A 26,352-nucleotide genomic window follows, 5' to 3' on the forward strand; every position below is an offset into this window, starting at 1 on the left:
TTCTCCATCTCTATCACTCTAGTAATTTGAAAACTTTGTCTAATTGGAATTACCCCTTTTCAAATGAACTATTTTCATTCAGCACAATGCCCTTGAAATCCAAGTCATTTTATCAATAGTTTCTTCCTATTGTTTAGCAGTAGTCCATGGTATGGATGTACTAGTCTCTTTAAATATTCACCTACTATAGGACCATGGCTCATTTCATCTAAGTTATCAAATGTGTGTACAGTTCTTACTATTCCTTTTGATGTCTGCAGGGTCTATGGTGATATCACCTGTTTCATTCCTGTTATTGGTAAATTGGGCCTTCTTTTTTTTGTTCCAAATCTTGCTGGGGTTTTGTCAATTGTACTGATCTTTTCAAAGAACCAGTTGTTTCACTGATTTTCTCAATTGTTTTCCTGTTTTCAATTTCATTATTTCTTGCTCTTCTATTTATCATTTCCTGCTTTCGGTTGGAGTTAATTATGCTTTTTCTAGTTTTTGGAGGTGGGAGCGTAGATTACTGATGTGAGACTTCCAGTTTTCTCACATAAGAATTTAGTGCTAGAAATGTCCCTTTCGGCACTGCTTTAGCTATATCACACAAATTTTAATAAGTTGTATTTTTTCTTTCCATTCAATGTACTTTTTATTCCCCTTTGAGATGTCCCCTTTGACCAATAGTTTATTTACACAGGTGGAGGTTTTCCCTGCTGTCTTTCTGGTACTGATTTATCATTTGTTTCCATTTAGGTCCAAAAATGTACTCCGTTTTAAGTTATTGACACTTGTTTTATGGTCCAGAATACGGTCTCTCTTGTTATATGTTCTATGGGAAGATATATAGTACACTGTGCTGGGTTGGTGGGGGTGGAGTTATAGAAGTTCCCCACTCAGCTGTTCCCCAGCAGCTCCTGTTGCTGCCAGGAGCAGCGGGTGGGGTTTATTTAGAGCACAGTGGTTATTGTTTAGGTATTTAGTCTTGCTAGGTTGCTTCTTTCCTGGTCATTTGGGTAGAGAGAGCAGGCTTTCCTTAGAGTTTTTTGTTTTTGGTTTTTGTTTTGTCTGAACACATTGGCATTCCCAGGTTGTTTGATTCTCTAAAATATAGTCTGGAGGAATTTTTCCTCAGACTAATATAGTCTGAGGACAATGGAAATTCCAGGGAACTCTGGTCCCAAGGTCCCTAGGTAGCCTGCCATCTTCTCTTCACTTTTTAGAGTCTTCCTTTGTTTCATAAAGTCCAGGGTTGTTAGCTGTAACTTGGAGGAAGATTAGGAAAAATTATTTATATTCCTTTTTCCAGAAGAGGAACTCCCCAACCATTGCTTTCAATCCAGTCACTACCCAAACACAATTATTCACTGCCTTTAAATTGACTTATGTTAATTTTAACATGTTTAATTATTTCAATTAAAGGAGGTCAAATGTTGAAATATTCTATCTATTTTTTATCATTTTCCTTAGACTGTTAGACACAGTAAAATGCCCTATTTGGCATACCACTTCACTTTTGTGGAAGTAGATATTTCCATAGAATGCAAAATTTTTAATATTTTGCAACTACTTTTGCTGAATCAATCTAAAATGACAATGCAAGGTTGAAAAACAAATATACTCAAGTGAACAAGCAAATTTGTTTTATGCAGTATTTTAGGCCATTTGCTAAATTAACTTTATTTTAAAATCTGCTGATACAAAACCACAGTTGCCCTTTGAATTTTGCAAATATATTTTGGTATGTTTTAAAAATTCCTTTCTGGCTTCCTATAGGATGTGTCAAAATACCAAGTCCCATATGTATGTACACTTTTTGTTGGACTTAAGGATGAATTGCCTTCTAAAATTATAATTTCTTATGAAAACAAAGAAAGAAAAAATTAGTGTTATCTATTATCCAGTGCCTTTATATATTTGCTTTTAAATCATTATTAAACGTACAAGATTTGAGAAAATACTTTTCAATCCTCACTTAAATTTTTAATTCTTGGAGTAAATCTTATAAATATGCCCTTTGTGTTATAAGCATTCCAATATAGACATTTTCGGTGCTATTTATGAAATACAGAAAGACAATGATAAAAATTTAGACATATTGGTAAAAAAAAAAAAGAACACATTGCAATTATTAGGAACTATGTCATACTCAATCCATGATCCTTGATTTAAAGAAAAGTAAAATATTATCATCAATTTCTACCTTATGAAATATAAAAGCATTTAAAATCATCATATTTTGTGATATTCTTTTAATGGCATTAAATAACACTGTAGTAAAAATTACATAATTAAATCTAATATTTTAGAAAAATAGGATTTGTGCTAAATTATTTTATGAATTATATTAGAAATTAAACAAAATCAAATTTTATGAACAAGGTATTAAACATGACAGATACATCAAAATAATATGTACATTCTATTGTAACACATAAATGAGAAGATAAGCAAATCCAAAGAGTCATCTATGTCATTTCAAAAGCCAACAAAAACATAACTGTCTTTTCCAGCTTCTCTTACACCTTGAGAATCATACTTCTGAATGCTAATAAAATCTTAAGCTTAGTACTTTTGGAAAATAATGCATCTTTAATCTTACTAAACTCTCTTTATAGGCACTGCATAGGCTATTTGCCTGAAAGTTGATTTCTGTTTATCATTCAGACTTCGCTGCAGAGGTTACTGCTATGCATACGGGAAACATACATGAACACTCAGTTTTCCCTACAGGCTAAAAGTGTGACTCTAGGTTCCACTTTCTGCCTGTTGTCCTGATGAAATCATTAACATCACTTTCTTTCATTCTTATTGTATAGATGATAAATTACATAATCACCTTGAAAAATTAGGAAAAAAATGGAAAATTCCCCAAGCAAACAAATGTGTGTTGATTCACCAGCACCACTGTAGGGACACAAGTTTCCCAAAGCATGGGATTCCCAAAGCAAGAATGTGATCATGAAGACTATGATTTAACTGACCAACTAAAGAATGAAATTAACAGAAATAGATGGGAAGCAGCTGTGGCTCAAGCAATTGAGCTCCCATTTACCATATGGAGAACCTAGGTTTGACCTCCAGGACCTCCTGGTAAAAAAAAGAAAAAGGAAAAAGACGTCCCAGACCTGTGCAGTGTGGAGAGGCGCAGGCACCAAAAAGAGGATGCAACCAGATAGAAAAAAAAAAAGATGATCGATAGAGAATGTTGTCACATGCTAAGCAGATGACAAATGTCAGCTATTATTTAATAATATATCTTCAATAAAGAACTCAATTGACAATCAGAGCATGTAATCAAACTTTCAGATAGAGTGCAAATACATTCCTAAACATATGAAAAAGTATACCTACTTAGTTTCAGTTTTATTTTTGTCTATACTAGAGTGGGATAAATTCACAGTTAAAATCAAAGAAGATACTATGTAAATATGTTTAAGATTCCAAAATAATTGTAATTCCTCTGTTTATTCATTCATTGAATAAATACTTATAATGAGCATGTTATTTGTAGGTCACTGTGCATTTTAAGGAATACTGGCACACATATTTGAATTTATTTCCATCTAAATTCAAGCAAGACTAATAGGGAAAAGGATGCTTAATTCTTTGCATAGATTTGTTCAATTAGAGACTTTTTATTCTATAAAGAAATATAACATATATTCAGTAAATAATTTTGCTTACATCTTTAAATGCTTCAAATTTGAAGACCCAGGGAACAAGCAAAAAGAATGGACTTTTTCTCTTTTGACATATTTGGTTATGGACAAGCTTTTGATAATCAAAACTATGCAATAAAAGTATCTAAAAAGAAAAATATTTGCTCCTTTTCAAATAAAAATTTTAATTGAATTTTATGATATTCCAAGGCACTGTAAGGTACTAGCAGAGGTAGAGAGAAATGAGGTTAATGGAGAGGAGGAGGCACAATTATCAATACTCTCTACAGTACCATGCAAAGGGGTTCAATTTTAAAAACTCTTTATATTTAAAGCTAATATGCTACCTTATTTAAAAAGGCAAAGGGTATAAGATTTTGCTTCTGTACTGTACTGTCCATGAAAAATAGAGGACAATTAGAAATTTAAATAACTTGAAAAGGAAATAACCTGTACAATAATTTAATCAGAACTCCCTTTGCTTATCAGACTTTATTTCATTATTATACAGAATTCAACAGGACCTTACCTTTCTATTATGTGCCTTTTAACAGAGGCAAATGTTGAAGTTATATAAACTTGCTTTTGCTCTTTTAAAATATTTTTCACTACTGATTTGCCACAATTTAGACTATTCTGCTAAAAAAATAAGTAATAATTTTCAAAATTCGACTGCTGTTCATTTATATATTCATCCATTCGACGCACATTTCTTAATGTCTCTAACGTGCCTCTCTCTGTGTTAGGTACAATGTACAAAAATAAAAGACTCCAAGGAAAGAGACAAATGAATGTATAATTATAATTCAGGGTCATAAACACATAAAAATTGTGGTGGAACACATAAGACAGTACACACACTACTTGGCATAAAGACCCTGCAGGAAGTAACATCGGAGTAAAGCCTTGATGTTGAAACTTGACTTTGGGTAGGGGTAGGGGGAGAATTCTGGGCAGGATCTACATGTGTCAAGGCTCATTCAAGACACGGGAAAGAGATTAGTGATTCAGAGAATGGTGATATTAAGAAATGTCAAAGGCAAGAAAAATGAATTGATAAAAGATAAAACTCATGCAGGAAAATTACAACCTTAGCTGTTGCAAGTGGCAACAATGGAATGGTGGAGGCAATGGACTGGATTAATGATCTATTAAGCTCAAAGGAATAGGGATTTATGACCAAGAGGTATTTTAGTTAATAAAGGAGAAAATAAAGGAGAAAAGTTCTCACGATGAGTACTAGTTTGGGCATTACTAGATGGCTGGGGAAAAACGAGAAAGACTGCAAAGGGAGAAGATTTACACTTGAATATACACTGAATATGAAAGTATCTGGGCATTTTATAACATTGTCAAATTTACTTATTAAGCTGAATATCCCTGTTAGCTGAAAAGATTAATTGACTTTCCTGAAGGGCCTAATATATTAACTTGGAATAGTTTTCCCATGTCAGCTTTTCTGCTTGCTTGGTATTTCAGGAAAGTTAAAACTGGTCATTATTACTTAATCCATTTATTATCTCCATAAGGTTAGTTTTGGAAGAATTCCATTTTTAAACTAACAATGGTAAAATAATTTTCCAGAAGTCATACAGAGAATCTCTGAAAAGCTAAAATTCAACTATAATTTTCCAGGTAATATTTCTTTTTAAGGTCACTGAAATAAATTGTAGCTAGAAAAAAAACAAATAGCAAGCATTACCATTTAAAAATTCAATTTACTATATAAGTGTTTCAGACTGTTTTACTTTGGGGTAGCAATTTTTCCAGCTTGAAAACTATTTCAGCCTAGTCAGTGGTGGCAAAATGGAAAGATGCATACTGCAAATGAATTACAAATCATTTTAGATTTTGTGTATATCCAGTCACAAATACATTATTTTGAAATGAACCTAGTCAAATAGAAGTTTTGACTAATTGTTTACTACATAAAAATTTACACTTAATCATGCTAAATGACTGAATGCCTTCTATCATATAGATTTATCACCTAATTCAATTTTATCAAACTAATAATAAGTTAAACCGAAATACATGTATGCATCATGACTCTGAGAAAGAAGAATTACATGAAGTGTGCCTTTACTTAAGGTATGTACTCTAGTTCAACAAAACATGTATGTGTAGTTAACAGACTTTATAACAAAATCCTGGGGCAACAAAATGAGTAGCTTGCAAGTCACTATCTTACGTGTGTTAGGGACTGAGTATTCATACTATAATATTTTCAAGCATCGGTTAAAATATCATATAATTATCATTTCACTACCAGAATTTTATTTATTTTCTCAGCCAGTACGTATTGTAAATTTTGATAATTTTTTTTTTTCAAATCATGCAACTCCTCTCCCCAAGCCTTAAATCCTCCAGCTATCAAGCTTTTCGAGTTCCTTCTCACAGTCCCAAGCTCTCTCCTCAGAACCTTAGAAGCCTCCCTCTGGTAGTGTTGCATTATGACTATATGGGCCAGCACCCCAAAACATCAATATCAGGGGTACCTTAAGAAGTCCAAACCCATGGCTTAAAAATTTTTAAATGCTCTAAACCATGGAAGACTGCACTTTAGCATATTGTGAGAAAGCAATAGATAGGAGGGAATAAAGACTGGGAAATCTGTTTTTGTGGTGAAAGTTGGGAGTATGTGTATGGTTTGATTTTTTGCTTCACGCCAATATTTATGGATGAAAATGTTTTTCTTATGGAGGTTGTAGAGTAACCATCACTGACAAAGATAAGAAGTATGCCTCTCATAGCTGACACTTTTTTCAATATCACAGGTTTAACTTTACATGAGAATCATTACAAATACTTTTATACATAATAAGTGTACTTTTGAAAGAAAGAAAAAAACTTTTAAGACAAATGGCCAAGGCTTCTCTTTAATGATTTCTTTGGTTATAATTAGGTCTTGAATGACAATTGCTCTATGACTGATAACTGACATTGCTGATGTCTATTCTGTGTGTACCTTGAAGATCAGCATAATAATTATCCTGGGTTATATTTCACAGAACATATTGAACTTACCTTGCTTTAATATCAAATAAGTACAAAATGAAAATATATCTTAATATCTGAGACAGCATATATTATTCATTAAGCTGCTGCAGAGCATGTTACATAAGCTTTACATTCTTTCAGAAATACTTAGATGTTCTTAACAGGACGCATAAACAGAGCTTAAATATAAACTCCTTATTATCTCATTTGTCTTGACATGATGTTTCTCATTCATTGGTTCACAGATTCCTGAATAAAATAAAGCATAGTGGAATACAATTAATATGTCCTGGTTCTTCTATAATTTAAGCAAAGCAAAAAGTGCTGGGAGGGGGGATATAAATTCTGCCAAAACAAATTCTAACATTCAGGGAAAAAAATGTTGATGAAATATGAAAAATTTTACTCAGTAAAGAAACTTAGTTAGTATGGATTAGTTCATAACACCAAATATATCAGAGAACTCAACAATAGGTCAAGAAAAGTTGAGAGGATAGGAAATAAAGCTATATGATAAGTTGTAAAAAAGAAATCCCATGGTGATAAAAAAAATAATATAAATACTTTTGCATGGGTTGCTAAGTGTCTGCTGGCAAATAAGGGATAATACTGAAGAAAAAAAAACCTATATATTTTCTCCTACAACAAGCATATTCAAGCACAGAGTGAATGACTAGGTCTTTTATTAAACTAAAGAGAGAGTAACTAGATTAACAGATATAGTCTATGTATATTGAATTTTACCTTTAGTTTAGAGTATCATTTGAAAGGAACCTAATTTTTTCTGTGCCTTGGGACACTGTTTTCTATACCATTGCTATCTTCTGATTTCCTGTATAGAACACAAAAAGGAAAATCACTAGATGTATCCACTGCATGAAATGAATTCAGTACCGCATTTATATTATGGCTATCAGATTAAAATGTAAAAAGTCAATACAGAGAGAATTTACTCTGCCTAAAAACATTTTCCTCATAATATTGGTTTTATGTTTCTGCCCCTGATTGGAGAGGAAATGCTGCCACAAATGATGGTAAAAAAGGTCCTGTGTATTTTATGCAGGAAAATTTCTTCTCCCTATACATGAGTAAGGGCTCAGGTGCATGGCTCAACCAACATGTGTTATACAGTTGCTATAGTGTGACACGTTTAATGCATTGAATAAGGGGTGAAACATGGTTCTTTATTCATCCAATGTACATGATAGCAAGACTACACAAATGGGGGTTTCAGATTCTTAAGACAAAAATGATTAAACTAGCTAACAAGGGTCGGTAACAAATGCCTTTTTAGGTCTTATGGCCTGATTTGAATTCATTTATTACCGCTAGATGATAAATTCAACTCTCCAATCAGAACTGGGGTAGTGGGATTACATGGATTAAATACCTGAGTGGGTCAGATAAATAAATGAGTTCCACTCTGAACTATTTGAACTGAATAGCTTGTCTTTATGTTATACATTTAGTACTATTTTTAAATCACTTTTACCAAGAAACGCTATGAATCACTAGTATCTAAACATAAATATTATATATAAAATATAATGAAAAATATCATATATTCTTTACCAAGAAAAAAGTACCTCCTAACTAAAAATTCTAAAGGAACATTACTAAAAGACTTATCTAAATAAGTTCAAGTCCTTGATAGTTGCATTAAATCAAAGATACAGAAATATTCTAAAGATGAGAAAACAAATATTGTCAGTGATCTCTGTGGAACAAGACAGGATGGAGAAAATTATGTAAAATATCTCAATTTTCAAAAAAGAAAATAATTAATTCTCTTTATACTATAGATTGAATCTGCTGGGCACTGTGCTTGAGGGGACTGAAAGAGAATTAATGACAATTTGTGTTCTCTCAAATAAAATGACAAATACGACTCTAGTCTGTGGTTTTCAACATGACAGAGAATTGGAATTACTGGTGGATATTTTTCAAAAATATAGATGTCCAGGATCCATCCTCAGTGGTTTTGATTTAGCAGATCCAGTAAGGTCTGATAACTATTTGTAAGAAGTCTCCTAAGTGGTCAAAAATACAGCAAGGGTTGAGAATCACTGCTTTAAACAAATACTACTTTCTTATGGTTATTGAACAAATTCTGTACAGCCAAGCCTTTGCTAAGCAATTTTCACAAACATAATTTCATTTAATCCAACAGCTTTATGTCGTAAGTACCATTATTCAAGTCATTTGTAGACGTGAAATCTCAAGCACAGCCAGGTGAAAGTAGTGATAGTGTTTCTGTGTTTCTGATGCTGGTAGGCTTTCTTCACCACAGCACAGAAATAATGCATACTTATTATACTCTTGTGCTTTTTTCCCAATTGCAAATAATTTATTCAATTTTTTTAATTCAAGGGAAAACCAATCTGTAAAAAAGAATACTTACAGCTGTTCAATTTGTTCAAATTCTTTATCTTCCTCTATGTAGCAAAAAAAAAAACAATTTAAATATTAAGGTTAGCTTATTATTTTTATGGAATTTAGATGTTCAATTCAATTTTATCCCTGAGATAAGAATGCACTGCTTTCCTTTTGTGGGATACAGGATTGCGGCATTACTTTAGATAGCTGTGTCTCCACCATACCCTCTTCAAACTCTATCTGAATTGTCAAGCAAGCATAGTTTAGTGCTCTCAGATTTGCAAACATATGATTAATTTGTAATTTTTAAAGTTACTTAAAGTTTAATAAAATATCAGCAAAGAATACAGAATGAAAGATAAATTCTCTCAGGGGACCACTGGTTTCTCAATCAGTTATCCATTAGCCACAGCTTACAAAAAGAGGAAACTGAATGGAAATGTCTTTTATGAGAACTCCAGAATGTTTTATAAAACGTTTTAAAAATGAATTATGTAAGCAAACGAGTAATTTTTTGTTGTCTTTGCAATCTTTTACATTAAGCTATCCCAGAGTTTTCTATATAATATTCCAGTGCCAAAACATGTATCACATATAATAATAGGAATTCAGGCACCGGTAGTACAAAGAAAAGACCAAAAACAAGTGTTTTAATGTTAAAAATTTTTAGGAAGCTGAAACAGGAAGATCGTGGATTTAAGTTCATAGCCCACTGTCACCACTGTTACTAAACATAAATACCTCTCCAAATAAGAAAACCTGGATTCCCACTGCCCCCTCTCCAAACTCTAAAGCTACTCTAATATTAGCATTAAGGCAAACTGATGATATCCAAAAGAAGAAATCATACCTAGGTGCTTATTTTTCTTTTGTGTGTACATTTCACAGAGCAGAATAATAGCAACTAAAAGAACAACCTCAGCAGCTATCGCAAGAAATGGCTTAAGGGGCACCAAATAGCTCAGCACGACAAGTTCAATGTGATTTTTACTCTCGCCTAATAGGAATATAGCATGGCACCAGTAAAATCCTTTATCTTCTTCTGAGAGCTGCATTATCTTGAGCTTTGTTTCATTAGCATATGTTCCATTGATCACATACTTTTCAGTGGTTTGCACATCAACAGGAACCTAATATGAGGAGACATTAAAATCCATGCCTATCATATTGCATAAAAGATACATGTCTTATATGATCTAATTTCGAGCAAAAGCTCTAAGATGGCGCTGAGAAAACTGCTTAGTAGAAAAAAGCATGAGAAAGCATACTAAAGTTTGTGAGATATTACATATAACAGAGCTCAAATCTTACCAGTTTTATCCCCTGAAGGTGGCAAACAAGGAAAAGAATACTTTGCTCTAAGGATTTAGCATTGAATGTTTAAAACAACAGTGAGTAGATCATTGTGGGTAAATGTCACATGAGGAAAGAATACAGAAAAATTCCAGCCATCTGGATTTCACATTCTAATCCTTGATTAATTTTAGTCAAAAAACTTCCTCCTTTACCAGTCACAGGCATACACTAAACAACTACCTCTGAAACTACTAAATCTGATCATTCCTATAAAGGAGTATCACTCCCCCCGTCACTGGGAGTTCCATGTACTGAAATCCAGAATGAAATCTTCAGGCCTTTGAGGCTGATACAGAAAGAATGGTAGAAATTCCCTGCATGTCTTCTATCTTTTCATGACTAAATTTCTCTCTCAGGCAAGCTGGCTTTTCAGAGTCTCTGGGTTTTCCTCAACCTCTCAAGAGCCATACTTGGGACTATTTTATTTAATCTATTTAAATTAAATTTTATTCTCAGGCCATTTCATGCCTTCATTGCTCTCACTCCACTGTACTGCTCAATAAATGCTAATCTCCATACAAATATTATCTGATGAAGAATTGTCTGTGAGTATATTATTTGCCAAAAAATTACAACACCCTGGTCCCATATGCACAGCAACTCCTGGAATGCAATAAAAAATGCACCCCACATCAGAGCTGGTAAAACAACAGTAATGCATTTTTAATAGGCACCCCAGGTGATTCTAATGCTGATGGTTGGTCTACATTTAACCTAGGGTCTTCCCTGCACTTTCCTCAGTTATTATTGTGACCCAATATCTAGGGCCAAAGTAAGAAGAGATCACTATTGCCACAGGAGAGAAGTACAGGTATGTGTAAGATTATATTGTAAATGTTTAATATAAATTAGATGCAGGCATTTTTAAAATTTGGTATCACATATGTATAACTAAATCATGGTGTGTATTTCAAATACAACCAGTATTTGTTTTAGCATATTTATATGTTTTATAAAAAAAAATTTACATTCACAATGATTGGCTCTTCTAATCATCAGTAAGAAAGACTAGCTGAAATGTTAATGGTTTAAGTCAACACCAGAGTGATTTGGAGCTAATTCTCTGAAAAATTAAACCAATGTTACATGAAATCAGCCACTAGCCTCTTTAAGTCTTTCCTCTGTCAACCTTTCACAGACTACAATAGTGTCAACTTTGTCTAAGAAGGAATTTAATATCTCGTTTTAAGATCTACACTCTCTGGTACTATTCCTTCTAGAATTTTAGCTTGCCTTGAACAGAACTTTAATTTCAGAGCTCATTAGCACCAGAACAAGTAAAGGATGTTCCTTAAGAGACGATGTCCTGGATTCCCTGCTATTCAAGGCCATTTGGGAGGAAGAAGGAAACTCAGAAATGATTTATTGAATACTAATTTTTTCTTAATATCAGCTCCTTGAATAGCCATTTCTCTTAGCTAAGTGGGTAAAAAAAATATTTGGCTTCCCTTAGGTCCCTGGAATGCCAAAAAAGGCCTATTACCCTTATTTATAGAACCCAAGACTATGTTTAAGTTACCAAATTTTCATTTTATGTTCTTTTCTCCAATGATACAGATACCTACACTCTATCATAGATGTTTTAGAACACAGAACCAGGAAAATAATACTGGATTTTTTTCTAGTTACTTTCATGGGATGATAAGAAAAAAGGAATCTGTTTTGAGGAGGCTATTTCTAAACTGGTCAACTAAAAATGAATTATGCCTTCCTGTTAATGATTTTATATAAATGGCTAATCCTAAAAAACAAAGTATCAGCTAATGACACATTAAGAGTACTTCATATATAATGCAATACTCTGAAAACATGAAATGAAAAATCCATTCTATAGTCTTTATGAATAAATATTAAAGAAAAAGATAACAGACATATAAAAAGTCCTGGGAATTTTGAGTCTGTTATAATCTTATTACAAATAAAGGTTTTATTTTTATTTTAATTTTAAAAATTATAATCTTACCTGTACACTCCCATTACTACTATACCAGGTCCAATTTAAAGGAACACAATCATGACATTTACATGTCAAAACAGTAGAATCTCCCACATAGGTGATCAATGGTTTATTTTTTCCATGAATTTCAGGTACTAAGGAAAAGTTACAAAATGTATGTTAGTAATACAGTTTGTATAAGGGAAATATATTCAATTTGCAGATGTTTTCCTTTGTCATTTTCTCATTAACATGATTTTATTTATGTAGTTTTAGTTTCATATAAAATGAATCTAATTTATAATAGAATGCTAGGTTTTCAATGCAGAAATAGAAGGCCTTCTATTGTTGAGTCTATTAGCAATAATAAGTAATACAGTATTACATCTATCATAAGAAAGAAGTCTCATGCAATGCAATAAAAAACCAACTAATAGCCTATCTAGTAAAAGTTACTTCTGACTGACCTCAAAGGATATACTGTAAAATGTATACTTATCTTAATACCTCCTTAGTAGCCAGCTGGGAATGTAGACTGATCAAAAAAAGATTACTTTTGTTGACTCTTCTTTTCTAATTTTAGTTGGTTTTTGTTTTCCTGTTTTACTTTTTTGTGTGGTTTCTCATCAGAAAGAATACATAAAATTATAATTTCTAAATGTTTAATACCATGATGACAAACTTTAAACTTCAATTTTTATACTATTTTCTTAGATTTTAATTGGGGACAGAGTAGGGAATGAAAGATGAATTTTAATTGCTAAAATTATGTTTCAGGATTAAATACATTTTCCCAAGTGCTTCCAGGTTTCCACTGTCCAAAGATAATTAGGCCTTTGCTGGATGTGCAAACCATAAAGATAAGATGGGGAAAATAATTGGCAATAATTAAAAAGAAATTGCAATTTGTATAATGACAAGAGAAGTGGTAATAACAGAGTGGAAAAACAGAGTTTCTCTATGGGTTCTGTTCCTAATGTGATTAATGTTATAATGTTACAATGATGACTGCCAGGAAGTCTTTTTTCCCTTCTTGTTTAATATGTGCCTAAATAGTCATTGCTATCTAACTGCACCTATCACAACCTGCCTTTCATCAGCATTGCTGACCAGTGCTGAAGGAAACACTAAGAATAAAGAGATGCAAATAAGGGAAAGTATGTCACCCATGAAGGTGTAAATGCTTTACATAATCATAAGATGACAGAGAAAACTGTCAGTGGTTTCCACACTTTTCAAAACCAAGGAAACATGTTTTGACAAAATGTAATGGTCTCTAACTTGACTTTTTTTTTTAAGATTTATTTTTTATTTATTTCTCTCCCTGCCCCCCCCCCCCCAGTTGTCTGCTCTCTGTGTCCATTCGATGTGTGCTCTTCTGTGACTGCTTCTATCCTTATCAGCAACACTGGGAATCTGTGTTTCTTTTTGTTGCGTCATCTTGTTGTGTCAGCTCTCCATGTGTGCGGCACCATTCTTGGGCAGGCTGCACTTTCTTTCGCACTGGGTGGCTCTCCTTACGGGCACACTCCTTGCGTGTGGGGCTCCCCTACGCGGGGGACACCCCTCAGTGGCAGGGCACTCCTTGCGCGCATCAGCCCTGTGCATGGGCCAGCTCCACACGGGTCAAGGAGGCCCAGGGTTTGAACCACAGACCTCCCATGTGGTAGGTGGACGCCCTATCCATTGAACCGAATCTGCTTCCCTCTAATTTGACATTAATCAAAGATATGTACTAGTAATCAGAGTTTGTAATTACTGAGAGTCTGTGGACACTGAGTGAGGAACCACTAGAGAGGGGACATGAGAGGTGAGTACACATGACTAGCCTGACCTTGCAAAGGAGTTAATGATAGATTGCTGGTTGGAGTCACAGCAGGAGGGAGAAATAGGTGAAATGACCTTAGCAGAACATATTCTGGGATCCCCTTTTGAGGGGTGACGAGCATCCCACATTCCCTTTTGGCCACCATTAGGCAGAGGACATTAAGGGACTTGTGGTTAACATGTGCCCATTTTGAATGAAAGGTCATGTGGGTTTTGAGGCATTTAATCCAACATCATGACTAAAATGGAATCTGGATCTAATAAATATATAAATTACAATTTCAGTGTAGGTCTTACCAGCTTGGAGGACATAGGTGAGTCATTCCCACCCCTTAGAGCTGCTCTAAAGGAAGAGGACAACATAATATGTAAAGCTCTTGCCACACAGTACACACCACAAAATGCAAACTCTTGTTATGATCATAAACTGCTATTGCTTTTTCTAGTTAAGTTTTCTTCTAATTTGTAATGCCCATGACCTTGCTAATAGAGTTAGCCAGCCAAATATTGTACAATTATTTTTATGTGGAGGAAAGATTTCTAGGCCAGCCACTCATGTGGAGCAAAGAAGAAATGAGATCAAGATAAAAAGGAGAATTGGAAAATTCATCTGAATACATTTCAGAGTGAAGGGAAATGTGTAAAAATACCTAAAAAAGAGGAAAGCTGGCACTAAATTGAGTCCTTTACAGACCACCCAGCCCCTCAGAGAAAGGGGAGACTCAAATACTAAAATGATGACTATTAGGAGATGAGTTCACAGGTGAGAAGGTCCAGTACAAGAATGGAGAAACAGAAGTTTTAAGATGCTGTGACAGAAAAAAAAAAAAGATGCACTGATGGTACCAATCTATTCTTTAATAATATATATTAAGCAACTCTTCAGTGAAGTATAAATCCAATTCTACTGCCTTAATCAGGTATTTAAGTGCTTGGCTAAAGCAGATGAACAAGATTATGTTTGCATAAACATTACCATTTAAATATAAATTAGAACAATTTAAATCAGGGTGCCTAATTTCTGCTCCTTACCAATAACAAGAAATGAAACTGGTTGAAAAGTTTTGTTTTGTTTTGTTTTTTAAAAAGCTTGTTTCCAGACCTATGTTGTACATAGGGAAGAAAGAATATATACAATAATAATTTTACATATCATTATAAAACCTAAAAATAAAAAAAGGAAATAACCTATTTCACAACATAATGGTTTTATCAAGAAAAGGAAAAATAAATAATATTTTGATAAAGTCATAAAGTAAATTTTTAAATAAGAAGGCAATTTCCCTTAAAATACTCCAGCTTTTCTTCAAAATAAAAATTTAAAAATGTCTCTCACATAAGGGTTCTGCCCTATTAGGTCAAGCTACTTTTGTTAGTGAGGTTCAGTTTCCTCAGTCTGCAGCTATTCCCTTCAGGGCTCATCTATAGACCCAGAGAACTCTAAGGCAGAAAATTTTACTGTGATTTTACTTGAGATTTTACTGTGTGGAGGAGTGACTGGACCAAGCAAGATTTAATTTTCTTCCATGTGGTCAATGGCAACTAACCAGACTTCAACACTGGGATTAAGGGCAGAAGTCCAAGCTGATTATATTATGCTATTTTTCTACACTTTGATGCCTTGGATACTTCCTAAGGAAGATGCATGGCTGAGCCAAGGTGGGTCTACTAATAATTGATACTCTCAAATTCTCAGCATGACTTCCAAAAAGTTCCACGTCCTCTTACTTGTCCTTTACCAATTAAATTTCTGCATACCTTCTACTAAGAGAACTTAACATAGTTTTCAGCAATTTCCTCAGAATGTTTGGCCCACTACTCTGAAAAATAATAGACTATCACTCATCTTAGGTGAAAAGTAACCACTAAAATACAGGTACAAGCCTACAGCGGGCACTTTTGCTATATCCCAGTAGTGGCATCAACAGCCAAACATACGAAGTCAGCAGGGTTTTTTGCACCATACTAATCAGTAACCTTCAGGTCATTTAACAGGCTTGTAGTAATAAATCAACTGGCTCCCAGAAAAGCAGAAGCAGGGTCTTAGCTGATGAATTTTTCTGAGGGCTTAGACCCATCAACTATAGTTGACTCAGGTAGTCAAGAGCAGAAATTTTTTTTGGCTCAATTAAAAATAGAAAATAAAACAGAATTTTCATCCTCAATCCAGGGCTGCTAAGGAAAGATAACTTCTCTTCTTAGGAAAAGCCAGATGTAACCAGCAAATATGCAACCAGGGTAAAATAGAAAAACATTTATTAAAATATACACCATTTTATATACCTTATAGACCTAATTAATGACTACAATATGTATTGCTGTACAGAAGCCTTTAAATTGTACTCAAATGAAATTATTTCCCTCAAGCAATATTAAATTTAGATGAATGACAGAGAATTATTTTAATAAAGAGGATCTAGAAAAGCCCAACTTACAAATTTCACAAATATCTTCAGGATAAAGTACAGATTTAAGAGTTACATTAACGTTAAGTGTGCATTAAAAATTAATAACCTAACCTGAACTGCTTTAAGCAAACTATAAAACCAAAACAAAACAAAAAAGTAAATATTCAGTGACTATTTCCATTCCTCAAACACTTGACTAAAATTGAGGCCTTGTGCTGGCATGCCCGACACCAGCCAGCATCAGTTTAGTTATCTCAAAACATACACGGAATCCAAAGACTTTCCCAAGAATACTTGACATTAAATTGATTGGTATGTTGCCAAATAAAATGCTTCTGTTAATCTTCACATTACAGGCAAGAAAGATCACTCATAATAATTTAAGTAAATTATTACAACAGAGAGCTAATAAAAATGTAATACATTCAATATTGACACTTGCAGCAGGTATGACTAACACGTATTTCCAAAGAACAGTGTTGTCTAAAAGAAAAACAAATAACAAAACAATATTTAAGTTGACTTTCCTGGAAGCAATTTAAGTCTCAAGATTTGACAAGCATTTATTTCCTTAAGGCCTAAGGGATTTCTTTACATACTTAAAGCAGTCTCAAGAAAAGATGTTTACTGGGATTTTGGTGCGTGTTTAATACACTTTTTGCTCATTAGTAAGAAGGGAAGAAAAGAAGAAGGAAGAGAGGAAGGAAAAGAGAGGGAGGGAGGAAGGAAAGGAGGGAAAGAAAAATATATCCTTCACTAAGTTAAGTTAGGTAAATGAGAGGAAGACTAAAAGATAATGAATAAAAAGATAATATATTTAATGAAAATAAACAAAGATATTATTAGTTTCTGCTTTTGGAGTGTCCAGAGTATGTAAAGACAAAGATTTATATTTATTTTTTATCATATTGGAACAATTATAAAACCCATGAAAGAAATGAGTCTTTGAGGGTCACACTGAGGGATAGAGGCAAGAATGACCTTAAATCACTGCGATGATGAAGTAGGTCACTTGTTACTGATGGATCCTTGAGGTCGGTATATTTTTTGAGAGTAGCTAGCCACACTTCACAATTTATAGCAACAATAGAGAACAATCTCTCTTATAACCTGAGTAATGTAAAGCAAAGCGCAAAGTGTTTAACATGACAACAAAGGTTCCCAATACCACAGTGGTTCACTAATCTACCACATGGAGATGATCATCCAACTCAAACAACTAGTCTTTATTATGAGATTGAGACCTTACAATGTTTTAGTTTAATGATTTGTTTGTCCACTTAAGGGGAGAGCGCAGTGAATTATATTCTGGGATTTGTATTTTTAAATGTCCTTACTTGGCAATCCTTTGTGCATCTCCATATTATTTTTAAACTCTACAGATTCCTGAAATCCTAAGTCCAGGAGCCACTGTTATAGAACACCAAACAATATTGTTATAGACTGGGAAATTTAACAACTCAGAAACCTGGAGGACAATTATGAAAGTCAAGTTTAAAAGGTTTGAGCATTTAAAAAAATAAACATATTCAAAAGACTAGCATGACTTACAAATCACCCCGAAATATGGCCTTTTGAACAAAAACTTGTGCTCTAAACTCGGGGGTGGAGGCAGGAGTGGAGTAGAATGGTAGTGGCACGCTCTGCCACCAGGAAGACTGGGAAGATCCATTTTCAAAGTCATCTCTGGTGAACTGACGCAAAGCATATAATTTTCTTTCGGCTGCATTATGTTTAGTATTGCAAGAATAATTTTTAAATTGGGAGAACTTAGAATTCTGAGAACACTGCTAAAATTATTATTCCACAAATTATTAGTACTGACCTTTGAGATTAAATGTGCCCCTTTGTTCCTTCTGCTCTTCAAAGAAACAAGAATAACTTCCCATTTGGTTGCTATCAACGATTGCGACCCTAGAGATAATTCAAATTATCAAAATAGGCTTAGTTCTCTAAAAATGTCCTAAAGAAAATAAACTTAGCCATGATTCAACATAAAAAACATAGAGAAACAATTCTGTAAATATGCAAATTAGAATCTCAGCATAACTTTCAAGTAAACGTAAAGCAAAGAACAGCCCTTCAGCAAAAAGTTTTAGAAAGAACTAATTTCTGCTAGCAATACAGGTTAAAATTTTGTATACTTACATGTATTGAGAATATAGGATGCTTCCCGTTGCATTGGTGAGATAATTATCCTTGAGCAGTTCATTATCTTTTTTCCAAGTCACATTTACTAAACTCAAATTCCCAGATGTTGTGAATAGGCACATGAGTGCTATATTAGAAGGTTTTTCTAAAGTAATATTTTTTTCTATTGGCACACTGGAATGTTCTATTAACCACCAAAAAAAAAAAAAGGAAGTTATATTTGGGGAGAAAATCCAATATATAAAACAGCTTAAATTATCAAAGACCTTATCAACATCTTCTTAATGTGACATCCATTTGTTTGAAGAATTATTCCTCTGCCAACAAAGATTTGTTTCCTCTCTTACTCACTTTCCGAGACACACAGCTGAAGAAAAGTATTATTACAACATTAAGAGAATCACAAAGGCCTAAGGCCGTGGTCTTTATCTTCCCAATATCTCTCTAGATGACATGGATATAGGGGAGAGGCAACTGTGTGTAAGTGCACCACATGCTCCGACAGTGTAAACAGTACAGTTGTGAAAACAAAAGCACTGAATAACAAATGGAGAGACAATGGGGTGACTGCTTTAACTTTCTTCAGCTATAAAGAACTATTCCTACTCCTTAAGAACCATGTAGGGATTGGGTGAAGACACGAAGAAAGAAAGATTTAAGTAAATATACTGTTGTTCTGAAATTTCACTGAATTAAAAATATTAGTCTGAAGTCATAAGGTGTTTTATCTTCCAAAATCTATATACATACACACAAATACATTTATAAACACAAACATAAATATGTGGTGGTCTGGAGCTATGTAGCCCAGAAAAAACACATGCCTAATCTTAATCCATTTCTGTGGGTGTGAATTCATGGCAAATAAGGCTTTTTGATGAGGCTACTTCAGGTGAGGTGTGACCCAGCCCAATCAATAGGGGTCTGAATCCTATTACTGAAGGCCTTATAGAGAAGGACGCAGGGAGAGAGGCCTGAAGGAGCTGCTAAAAGCTGGAAGTCAACTAAATCAGGAAGTCAGGAGAGGCCTCCATGTACACTGCCATGTGACAGAAAAGCCAAGGACCAAGGGTCACTGGCAGCCAACCCCAGAAGCCACACTCTTCTGGAAAAAAAGCATCACCTTGGGAAACGGACTTGGCCCAGTGGTTAGGGCCGTCCGTCAACCACATGGGAGGTCTGCGGTTCAGGCCCCGGGCCTCCTTGACCCGTGTGGAGCTGGCCCATGCGCAGTGCTGTTGCGCGCAAGGAGTGCCCCCCCACGCAGGGGTGTCCCCGCGTAGGGGAGCCCCACGCGCAAGGACTGCGCCCCGTAAGGAGAGCTGCCCAGCATGAAAGAAAGTTCAGCCTGCCCAGGAATGGCGCCACACACACTTCCCGTGCAGCTGACGACAACAGAAGCGGACAAAGAAACAAGACGCAGCAAATAGACACCAAGAACAGACAACCAGGGGAGGGGGGGAAATTAAATAAATAAATAAATCTTAAAAAAAAAAAAAAAACCATCACCTTGATGACACCTTGATTTTGGACTTTTCCTAGCCACAAAACCATGAACTAATAAATACCCATTGTTTAAGGCAACCCATTGTATGGCATTCTCTTTAGCAGCCAGGAAATAAAAACACATAAATACACATATATACAAACATATACATAAATGCATATATACAGATATACATATATACCGATGTGTGAATATATGTATATATGTATGCATGTTTGCGTGTGTGTGTGTGTATGAGCTGAGAGAGCTGAGCTGAGCTGCCAGGTGTCAAAAGTAGCCAATTAACATCACAAGCAAGATGCTAACCCAGAGAAAGCGCCAGTTCCCCATCTGTTCCATTTACTCCCAATAAACAAACAGTGCTGGGTGAGGGTGAAGAGAATCAGCACAGACATGGTGGGGTACGGCTCAAGGGACCCCAATCAAAAGACTCCTGCCATTTTATGAACCCAGGGGCTAGGGGGAAGGAGGCAGGGCAAGGAGTAGAAAATACTGAGTGCTGGGTCAGAGTGGAGAAACCGTCCTCCAGGTCCCTTGTCCTCCCTCTGACAAGAAGTTCTCAGCAGAGACACCTGAGGAAGGACTCTGCTTTGAGCTCCTGAAAGGGAGACCTCCCAAAGTAGGTTTGGGCTGGGAAGTAACCTTACATTTAAAAGAAAAAGTGGTAGGGTTACCTGAAACACATTAAGTCTTTAGATCCAATTACCAGTTACAGGAAACACGGAGCATTGAGGACATATTAAACTACATCTCAAGAATGTAATCAACAATATCCCAGATTGTAGGGTAACCCTACAAGATTAATGATCTGGCTTATTCAACAGATATATCAGAAAAGGGAGAGAAAGAAAGATGTTTGAGAAACCTGAAGATTATAAGATAATTAAAGAACACATATTTAAAAAACAAGGCAAAACTAAACTATAAAATTTATAGACGCACACCTGGATAATAAAACAAAAAGAAAAGCAAGAAAGTGACTACCATAATAATTTGAAAAGTGATTACTCTTGGGAAAGGACACTGCCCTGTATAAACACATTTTTCAAGGTCTATGATAATCATAGTATGGAGCAGATTACAAGTAGAATGCAGAGCCCAAATGCAGAAAGAAAAAACAGAATTCAAACTATCATAACACCACTTTTAATTACACCTAAAACTTTACAAAAATGCTTTCTTAAGCAGTGGCCAGGTGCAAAGTTTGCAAACAGTGAAGAACAGCTAGTATGAAGGGCTTTGTGAGTACATGCTAGAAATAACTGCTTGTGTAATTCAAAAATCGCTGAATTGAATTTTATGATCAAAAAGTAAAAACAAAAACTAAAACAACTTAGGTACATAAAGACCTTCACAAGATTCATTTATATAAGGATAAAATTGAGTTAGTAAAAATGAAGGGATTTACACATACCAGAATATTTGCTGAGCACCAACTATATGCCAAGAATTATGCTAGGGGCTAGCAATGAGAGAAAATGTTTCAAGATCTAATATCCAGAAGTGGACTTGGCCCAATGGATAGGGCATCCGCCTACCACATGGGAGGTCCACGGTTCAAACCCCGGGCCTCCTTGATCAGTGTGGAGCTGGCCCATGAGCAGTGCTGATGCGCGCAAGGAGTGCCCTGCCACGCAGGGGTGTCCCCCGTGTAGGGGTGCCCCATGCACAAGGAGTGCACCCCATAAGGAGAGCCGCCCAGCCTGCCCAGGAATGGCACTGCACACACGGAGAGCTGACGCAACAAGATGACACAACAAAAAGAAACACAGATTCCCAGTGCCACTGATAAGGATAGCAGCGGTCACAGAAGAACACACAACAAATGGACAGAGAGAGCAGACAACTGGGGGGGTGGGAATAAATAAATAAATCTTAACAAAAAAAAAAAATCTAATATCATTGGTACTGAATTTCTGTTTTCTGTAAATTTTCCTCACTTTTCCTTTAGCCCTGGGGTACCTTTAAAACTCAATCCTAGCTCCCTGTCAAACATTGTATCTTTCTTTTACTTCATTAGTAAATTTCTTGAAGGAGTTACCTACACACACTCTGTCCTCACCTGACTTTCTGCTTCAAATCAGTGTGTTATGTGTCTTACCCCACCACATTAGAGAAACTTCTCTTAGGTTAAAAATATCCTAATGGTCTAACCTGATGACTTCTTTTCAGAGCTCATGTTCTGTAGATGTCTCCAGAATATCAGACACTGCCAGGGATTACTGTGCCTTGAAATTGCCTTTACTTTGCTTTTGTATCACAATCCTAGTATTTGCTAAACATTTTGTTAGCTGCATCATTTCTTCCAACTACCTTCTTAAACTGGTGGTGCCATATTGTGAAATATTGTTCTCTGGCTTTTTTACTTCTCAGCTTGATACACTTCTATGGTGGTGTATCTATTCAACTAGTATCTTTAAGGCCCATTATTCACAAAACTCTAAGCTCCATTCAAGACTTCTCTCCTTATCTTGAGTTCCAGGTGTCTACTCAGCATCTAATTCTGGGTATCCTATAGGTACTTCAATTTCAATATATCTGGTGAGATTGCATTAGCCTCCCTTTCTCTCGTCCATAACACTAATTGAATTCAATTGATTCTAACTCTGAAACACCAGTCAAATTTGTTCAGCCGTCCTTACAATTAATAGATGACTTCATTATCTTTCACAGGGACCAGTCAAACGAACTCCTAACTTTTCTTGGCTACAATCTCACTCCTCCATCTATTTTCTGTAATGAGAACAAAGCTGTCCTTCTAAAGCAAAACTTAGATCATTTAACTCTCCTGATTATGATACTTTCACCAGCAAAATAAAGCTTCTTTATATTGGACATCTCAGTTCCCTCATTTGTGAAATGGGGCCACAGAAAAAATTAAATGAGCTACTGTAAGAAATATAACATTATAATATATAATAAATATATATTACTAGAAATATGACTAGTAATAAAACATAGTCATTACATAATAAATACCCATTAATTACCTTTCACCATTTATCTCACAGGGCGAAATAATAAAAGCTATTATGTATGAAGCTAAGAGTTATATGTTGATATTGTCATATAATCTTCACAACAATTCCACGAGGTAAGTACCATCAGTATCATCCCTACTTTATAGATGAGGAAGCTGAGGCAAAGAGAGGTTGATTACACCGTCAAAGACCACACATCAAGAACATGACAGCTGAATCTCAAATTCAGGTGAGGTTGAGTTCAGAGTCTCATAGAAAACTAGGTACAGCTACTCTCAAAGATAAGAAATTCTCTTGACAACAGAATTCACTTCATCATTTTCAATCAAATGAACCAAGGTTTTAAATGAAAGAAAATATTAATAGAAGATGATACAAATTTATAATGTAGCAACATAGCAATATGATGATAGATGAATGATATAATCAATACATTTTAAACTTCCACATTTTCAACCTAACACCTACTCTTATATCATTAAACTGCAATGTGTGGTCTTTGTGACAGGCCATCCCCAAAACCTGTCATCTCACCATTCTTATAAAAATAATTTGCAAATGCTACTGCAGCTTGCTTCCTTTTCTGTGAGGGTATTACAAGCATCAAAATTAAGTTAAAAAGCTCGACAGTCAACAGGAAAATATTTTGTGGTTAACCTGAAAATGAATGTGAGCCCAACATACCATATTTCAAGTCCCCTAATATTGAACAACAGCAGTGCAATTCTCATGTTTTAGGGAGTTGCAAAAAATATATATATCCATGATATACACACTTCTAAGAATATTCCCATTTTTTCAGCTTTTGAACTGAACTCTTTAGAAGACGATAATTTATGTCTATATGCTTTTATTTTCATAATTAATTTTTAAGTACATGGAGATTTAGGCAATTTGCAAACTTTGTAAAATGGCAACAGTTAGACCTTAAAGGATTCATTTAGGAACTGTATCATTCAGAATAAGAGTCTACTTTGTTTTTTCAATGAAAAGAAAATAATGGAAAAACGTCTATTAAAATTTCTCAGGATAGTATTTCCAAATATGTTTAAGTGCTCTATGATTTATAAAACTGATAAGATGGGGCAAGTCTGATTGAAGCAGAGAAGGGAAATAAGGAGGCTATCAAACTGGACTCTCCTTCATATCACCACAGAAATCAATGAGATCTCATGTTATCTCCTAAAATAGGGATGGAACTTCCAGAATCCTTACAGAAGGAGAAGGCCACGGTAACATGAGGCCAACACTCCTATGTAACAGTGAAACAATCAACCTATTTTTAACATGTTATTGCTACATGAATGCTGTGCCTCATTTTAATATGGAGTTGAACTGACTTTATAAAATAAGTCCTCTGAATAAAAATTAAGATAAAACATCTTAAACATCGTATCCAAAATTTTTAAACACAAAAACACTGTACTTTGATTCTCCCAAATTAAACTGTACACTGAAGAACCATGATCACCAATTTTTAATTGAATCTGTTAACAAGTTATTTACATACCATCTGATCAGTGCAATACTGATGTGAGACAGCCTATAACTGTATATGTGATTCCTGAATTCCATAAGCTTAATATGTGAAATTATATGTAAAATCATGTATCAATATATATAAAACATTTTTCACATATGTATCTCTCTAAGTTCTCTCATTAAAGCTCTGAAGACCTATGAACTTTGTAGCTGGTATTATATGACCACAGGCTATTCCAATTTTGGGAGGATCTGTATACAAGTAACCTCAAAAGAAAGAGATACTGGGAAATGTGGGTGGCTTCTACACCAATGAAGCCAGGTTGATCAAACAACAATCATCACAGATTTGGCAATATTCTGGAAAATGTGCTAAAATTAGCCAAGAAAAGATGTTGGCTAGATTTTATGAAACAAGGTTCCTCGTGACCACTGTTTCCCTCCACTTTAGTCAGCACCAGGCATTAAGATATTTAATGGCATTTCTCTAGTTTCTACATTCATTTAAGATTATCTCAAAGAAAAAATTAAACAATGGTACATGGTTCTCTTGGAATTTCAGAAAAGCATTTTCTTGTTTTCAAGAATTAATATTTAAAGAATTTTTCCATCCATGAAGAAAAGAACAGCATTTCAACTACTATTTATATCAGTTAAAAAGAACTGCAACAAATGGTTATATTGTTTTAGTATCAAAATAGGTTTGTTAATTTTTTTCCCAAAGAATTAACACAAAGATAATCCACCACAGCAACAGATTGTATCATATTTTTGGACAACCAGCTTCTGAACACTCTTCCCTTCAATTAAGTTTTGGTGAGAGGCAAAAGCCCCTAGCTCACTATGGAAACTGGAGCATCAGACATTCCTTCTCTCCACCGCTCGGAAGACAAAAAGCCACATAACCTAGGCTTCACTAATCATATCTTCCCACCCAGTAATTTAAAGTTAGAGGGAGTGAGTTAAAGACCAAGGCAGAACAGAGAAATTAGTCATGATAGCAATGGCAAGTGTTGAGCAATAATAGGATATCATTTATTCAACACTTATTGATTGAACACCTATTACACACCTTTTATTTACCCACTTATTCAAAACATTTACTAAAAATCTATTAAGTCCATTACTGAGGCACTGATATAAAGAGTCCAGTGCCAATAGCAATGTCTTAACCAGACTATGTCAGTGTTCCTTGCTGTCTGGCCTCCTTAGGCCCTTGGCATTTCCAGCACTTGGTTTCTACCTGCCCATCAAGACTGTGAGCTAGCCAAAATCTAGTCAATAAATTATTTCTTGCTTAATTAGCTGCAGACTGGTTCTGTACTTGAGATCAGGAACCCAGGGCATGCACCTATCAAGATTAATGCTGAACACCTCATCAATGCCTCGCTTCCACTTTCAATATTCTACAGCACACACGCCATTTGGCAGCTTACAAAGATTTACAACATTTGATATTTGGTCCCCAGAACAACTCGGTGTGATGGTCATCATAACACCTGTCCAGTCTACCTGTATAGCAAAACCTGAGGTTATGTGGGTAGTATGGTCTAGGCCTGAACACCAGCCAGGACTCAACCACAAACCCGTGGCCTAAACATGCCACTTCTCTAGCAGCACTAAATCACACTTTTAGATGTGTCCCTGTCTCTCCTGCATTTACAAATCAACAGCATATCATGCC

At 34.9% G+C, this 26,352-nt stretch overlaps 1 protein-coding gene across 2 annotated transcripts in view; it reads right to left on the reverse strand.

Annotated features, from left to right (window-relative positions):
- Positions 1 to 2,219: 2,219 nt before the first annotated feature.
- EMB (embigin) overlaps positions 2,220 to 26,352 on the reverse strand; it is a 51,414-nt gene continuing 27,281 nt past the window's right edge. For both annotated transcript variants that reach the window (XM_058308815.2, XM_058308818.2), the window contains 7 exons: positions 18,696 to 18,882; positions 18,373 to 18,461; positions 12,340 to 12,467; positions 9,871 to 10,150; positions 9,046 to 9,079; positions 7,389 to 7,476; positions 2,220 to 6,893 (listed from right to left, as the gene is read on the reverse strand). In XM_058308815.2, the coding sequence (XP_058164798.1) occupies positions 7,419 to 7,476; positions 9,046 to 9,079; positions 9,871 to 10,150; positions 12,340 to 12,467; positions 18,373 to 18,461; positions 18,696 to 18,882 (776 nt within the window). In that variant the 3' untranslated portion in view covers positions 2,220 to 6,893; positions 7,389 to 7,418. The remainder of the gene's footprint in view (positions 6,894 to 7,388; positions 7,477 to 9,045; positions 9,080 to 9,870; positions 10,151 to 12,339; positions 12,468 to 18,372; positions 18,462 to 18,695; positions 18,883 to 26,352) is intronic.

Source organism: Dasypus novemcinctus, chromosome 2 (genome assembly GCF_030445035.2).
Source record: "Dasypus novemcinctus isolate mDasNov1 chromosome 2, mDasNov1.1.hap2, whole genome shotgun sequence".
Classification (NCBI taxonomy): Eukaryota; Metazoa; Chordata; class Mammalia; order Cingulata; family Dasypodidae; genus Dasypus; species Dasypus novemcinctus.